The 5,757-nt window shown below is 35.6% G+C and overlaps 1 protein-coding gene across 1 annotated transcript; it reads right to left on the reverse strand.

The window, feature by feature from the left end:
- Positions 1-4,272: 4,272 nt before the first annotated feature.
- Positions 4,273-5,503, reverse strand: LOC130509630 (bidirectional sugar transporter SWEET10-like). Its single transcript, XM_057005785.1, has 4 exons — positions 5,177-5,503; positions 4,930-5,091; positions 4,719-4,838; positions 4,273-4,637 (listed from the first exon to the last, which is right to left on the reverse strand). Exons 1-4 carry the CDS (start codon positions 5,303-5,305, stop codon positions 4,437-4,439), a joined length of 612 nt encoding a protein of 203 aa, XP_056861765.1. The 5' UTR covers positions 5,306-5,503; the 3' UTR covers positions 4,273-4,436.
- Positions 5,504-5,757: the final 254 nt, after the last annotated feature.

Genomic DNA, 5,757 nt, shown 5'->3' on the forward strand with positions numbered 1-5,757 from the left:
TGCTGAGCTCAGAAAAGGAAAGAAGATATATGTTTAAAGACATATAGACGTTTTCCATAAAGCAAAAGGAGTTTGCTTGAAGATGAAGTTTTCCAATAAAGATAATGGAAAGTTGCCATTAATGTATTTGGAAGACTTGGAGAGAAGGTTGAAGACTTGGAAAGCAAGTTGAAGACGTGAAGAGGAAGTTCTGGTCTGCTATATAAGGAGGGACGTGCCTTATGAGAAAACCAGACCTCATAGAAGAGAGAGAGGTGCTCATTGTATATTGGTGTTTGTTACTGCTTGGTATCGAAGTAGTGTCTGTAGTAGTTGTCGATGGAGTCCGATGTTGACTTAGTTTGGTGGCGTTGGTATTGACGCTTTGTGTGATGGAGTTAGCCATCTTGTGGAGCTCGTGGGTAGCTTCGTATGTCCTTGGGTGATCAAGTGTTTTGTGTCACTGGTGTGCGTTGGGTGCTGACGTACTTGGTGAAGTACTTCCGAGAAGTGGAAGATCGAAGCCTAGACTCAGGGGGAGTTTAGCAAGGCGGTTTCATTGAAGAGGTCTTTGAAGATTGCAGCTGTAGAAGACAGTGTGCTCCGGTGAGCCGGATGGGATTCATGCATGCGTGCTTTATTCCTAATCTTTGTAGATTACTTCTTAGAAAAGAGTGGTAAACACTAGTGTGTGTTGTACCATATAGCAATTGTAGGTTGCTCCTTGTTCTAAGTCAATGAAATCTGAACAAGGTCCCGGGGATGTAGGAAACGAACTCCGTTAACAAACTTTTTGTGTTTTTATTTTCTGTACTAGTTTTTGTCGCTCTCACTACATTAACAACCTTTCCGAAGACTCAGGTTTGTTTTGCTGCTATCTCTGTGGTTTAGAATCTTTCTCCTGACCTTTGAATAAGTGTCCTTTCCGGATTGTCTTGTGCCTCTCTTGTCCTCGGTGGCTTCGGTTATTGGAAGCTTTATAAAGAGGTTGAAGCTCTTGATTCTCCGAAGAAGTTTCAGTTGAGAAGAGAGCTTAATTTCCAGGCGTTTGTCTGTTTGCTTCTTTTTTGGTGTATGGTGTTTGGCTTGCGTGTTTTAGTTTGGTCCTGTGAACTGTAGGTTCAGGTTCTCTTGGTCTTGTGTCGTTGTGAAAGTCATTGAATCTCTGCTTTTTACTGGTGCTGTTCGCGGTAAGTTATCTGGCTCGTCAAAACTCAGAAGTCGTATTTCTATTCTCCTCCTCAAGGTTTGAGTTCGAGACTGGATGCAAGAATTAAAATTAATATTGTGTTTGTAGTAGCTTTTTGTATGGCACCCGTTGTTTGGGTTTGAGTTTCCCTTGTGTGGACTATAAGCTTCCGGGGATGTTAAGGTGTTTCCGCCGGATTTAGTTGTTTAATCGTGTATGCTCCTCTGTTTCATCAATCAAAACTAGTTGGGAAAAAAAAGAGTACAGACACTGATGAGTAAATTAGGATTTTGGCAAACTAACTTACAATCTAAGGACATTTCCCAACTCCGGTTGGTAAAAAAGAGTAAAAGTAAATATGGAATAACAAATACTCTAATTCAATTTCATATCTCACTCAATTTTAAAGTTTACTCCATAAATGGATTAATCTATTTTTTTTGTTCATAACTCTATTATGTAGTAAAAAATAGAGTAGGGTTGGAGTACTTTTATTCCATATTCAGTTTTATTTTTTTTGGAAAAAAATGAAGTTTTACGTTGGAAATATTTTTAGGGTTCAAATTAATCTAGTGGAGAGAAATTAAACTAAGCCAAGAAATTCATCTTTCCGTTTAGAACCAATCAAAGTGTCACATAGATTATTAAATTAAAATATATAAAATTAAAATAAAATAGTTAAAAAAGAATAATGTCAATTTAGCGACGGTAGTGCCACCAACCAAACTTTAAATTTTAAATCCTATATCCAAAATCCTAAACCTAAATCATATACCCTAAACCTAATTTCTATACCTTAAAACTCAAACCTTAAACCCTAAATCCAAATCATATACTCCAAAACCAAACCGTAAATTTTAAACCAAATCATATACCATAAATCCAAAGTGTAAACACTAAACCCAAATCATATACTGTAAACCCAAATCCTAGCCATAAATCCAAACTATATACCTTAAATCCAAATCCTAGATCCTACACCCGCTATACCCTAAACCCAAATATAAGATCTTAAACCCAAACTGTAAACCTAACCTCAAATCCTAGGGTTTACGGTTTGGGTAGGGTCTAGGATTTGGGTTTAAAGTCTAGGATTTGGGTTTAGAGTCTAGAGTTTGGGTCTAAGATTTGGGTTTAAGGTTTACGTTTTGGATTTAGGGTCTAGGATTTGAGTTTATGGTATAGGGTTTATGTTTATTGTTTACGATTTGGGTTTAATGTATACAGTTTGGGTTTATAGTCTAAGATTTGGGTTTAGGGTGTAGAATTTGGTTTTAGGGTATAGGATTTTGATTTAAGATTTAGAGTATAGGGTTTAAAATTTAAAAATCTAGGGTTTAGAGTTTAGCTGGCGGCACTACTGTCGTTAGAATTAACGTTATTTTCTTTTAGCTATCTTTTATTTAATTTAATATTTTTTATTTAATAATCTACATGGCACTTTGATTGATTTTAAAAAGAGAGGTGAATTTAAAAGTTCACCTAGGAGGTGAATTTAAAATTTCACCAAGGAGGTGAATCTAAGTTTGTTCTTAATATATTATGAAGTAGAAATCTTTGGTATGTGTCATGGACTCATGTAACTGATACTTCTTCCATTTTACTTTGGTTCTGATTGGTAACCATCGCTTAATCGCGGAACTGCGAAAAAAATTGTTAAACTGCGAAAAAATTGGTTAAGTTGCGGAAAAAACAAAATTTGCTGAATAAATGTTTAATTGATAAAATGTTTTATATGGTATTCCTATTTTATAAGAAAAATAAATATCAATAATTAAATTAATTGTTGCATAATATGAAAATAACTAAAATTTATTAAAATTACTTTAGCTCTTATTATAAATATTTAGCTTATCTTTCAATATGTTTTAATAATAGATTGACATTTCATAATATTACAAAATAAATTATAAGATAAATTTATTTTTAGTATAACTATTTATCATTAAAAATTATTGCTGTTTATTTAAAAATTAAAAATGATATTAATATATAATTTAGTAATATAAAAGTGTTGGTGGCCTGTTTGATGTACCTAGCAGCCACAAGACCTGATTGATATTTGTGTTGGGGATGATCAGCAGGTTTATGGAAAGCCCCACGCTAATTCATCTAGGAGCAGTGAAAAGGAAAAAATACTTGAAGAAATTGGCTTGATGCAGACAGGAGGCACTATCGCTACTCTTTAGGGATTCGTTGAAGTTGATCTTATCGCTATCCTACGGTTATGTACCTTAACCATGCCATTGCTGAGTTCTCTGAAGCTCTTGCTTCCAAACTCCCTGGTGATCTCAAGGTACTACCAGAACCACTGCATGTTCTGTTTTTCTTGTGTTGAGTGTTTTATGAACCAAATTTGATTGCTTTATGGGGTTTGGTTTATTGGAATAGGTGGTGTTCTTCACAAACTCAGGGACGGAGACAAATGAATTGGCGCTTATGCTGGAACAATGGGGGCTACTGCTCAAAGCTTGTGGAAGTTCAACGTTGTTCAGGTACTAGAGACTTTGTTCTGACGTTTTTTTTCTTGAACTATGATGAGACACAATGTTGATCTGTGTTCTGACATTTGTTTTTGTTCTTTTGTTGCTTGAAGACTGGAACTCACCACGCATTAAACCCGGATCCATGTAAAGGTGTGTTTGGTTCTGAACTTTTGAATAAGTCTATCTTGTTCCAATTTCTTAGGAGTTAGCTTTGCTTCCGTCGTTTGTAAGTGGCTATATAAAGAGCCATGCTCTGTTTTTCAATGAATAAGCTTTTGAGTTCCATTTGATCTCTTTTCTCTTAAATTACACTGACTGAGATGGTTGAGTCTTATTAATGACTAATAAGAAACTTATAAAGTCCTACCAATAATCTCTATTTTATGATTGTCCTTACCAAAGTTTCTTATGTTTCCAATAATGATCTCAATAATGATGCTCTTATGTTTCTTATCACGTTTTTGGACTATGCTAGTATACATATACTCTCTCCGTTGCAAATTTGCATGTTTCAGGAGATAACAAATATTTAAAAAGGATACTTCTTTTTATATTTTGTCCACTGATAATGAAAATTTTAAACTTCAAAACTATTATTTAATTGCATCATTTATTTAATTTAGTTTAACTTATTTTACAGTCAAGATGAGAGAGAGGTCACACAGGAGCGAGAGATACAGATTGAAAAGTACAAGATTAGCACGCAAAGCAACTAAAACACAACTTGATACTAGATAGTAGTTTAGTAAGAGCGATAATTTCTTGGATATATATATATAGATTTAAATGCTCTCCATCATCTGCTCAATGTCTCCTTTGATGTTCTCATCAATGATTATGGTGTCTCCATCCCTCACGACATCCACAACATGCTCTGCATCTATTTCCTGGACGTTACCTGGTGGCTTCGTCCCAGGTTTCTTGTATACCCAGTATACAACCATTTGTACCCATCCAAATATAAACCCCAAAACATTTGGAAGCTGAGAGGAAGAAAAAAACACTAGCTTTAATAATGAAAAACAAAAGAGGCGGCAAATATGAAGACTACTGGACGGACTTACAGCTATGTTTAAGTCTTTGAGGAGCACACCATAGACGAACCACGTCACTGCCGACAAGGTGAGAAAGAAGGAGAGACTGAAACTCATGAACTCCGATGTTTTCGTCTTAACAACCCTCCTCTGTTTTTTCAAGATTAACCTTACCGATTTTAGAAGCAGTTTTAAATGTGATGCATGGAATAAATATCAATGAAAGAGATCGGAGACTTACAATCATGGCAAGAGGTGCGATAAAAACACATAGAGAGAAGATCATACAAATGTATCCGAGGAATTGGACACGTTTCTTCCCATCAAGAAGAAAGTGCGTGGGGAAGAAAACAAGGGCGAAAGCAAGAACGTCCACCAATACGACTAGTTTTATTGTTAGAGTCTGCCATATCGAAACGGTAAAAATCTAGTCATTAATTATGTTTTTAAATTCAAGAGAAGAAGTTACATAAATATCGAATAATGACCTTTTGCTTCATAGAAGAGTAGAAGAGATAGAAGGAGATGTAGAAGATTTGTATGACCAAGGAAAAGGTGTTGATAGTGATCATAATCACTAGATTCTTCTTGACCATCGCGTAATATATCCAGAGCATCGCACTTAAGAGGGATATCACATATGGGATACACTGGTACCCATCTGACGTTTTTGTCTTGTAAATACGAATAAAAGTGGGCCTGAGAAACAAACACAAACAAAGCGTCTATATATTTAGTGTCTGATTCAAAACGTTATTAGAGTAAGAGGAACGTAATTAAAAGAGTTAGAAAGAATTTACATAGGGGCGAGTCCAACGAAGAACGATATAATATTACCTACAAAACAAATCCTTAATGTTAGAATTCACGATATATAAGTTCATGTACATGTGATGATGCATTAAGACACAAAACAAAGAAGTAGAGTAATATACGCTCTGAAACAGTAAACGCTCTTATGCGATCTTAGAGGCGATTAGGGTTCACCCTACCGCCGCCGTCGGAGCCGCCTCACGCTCTCCGCCGAGAATACAAGCTTGCCTGTCATGTCTCTCGCTTCTCCTGCTCC

Source organism: Raphanus sativus, chromosome 3 (genome assembly GCF_000801105.2).
Source record: "Raphanus sativus cultivar WK10039 chromosome 3, ASM80110v3, whole genome shotgun sequence".
Taxonomy (NCBI): Eukaryota; Viridiplantae; Streptophyta; class Magnoliopsida; order Brassicales; family Brassicaceae; genus Raphanus; species Raphanus sativus.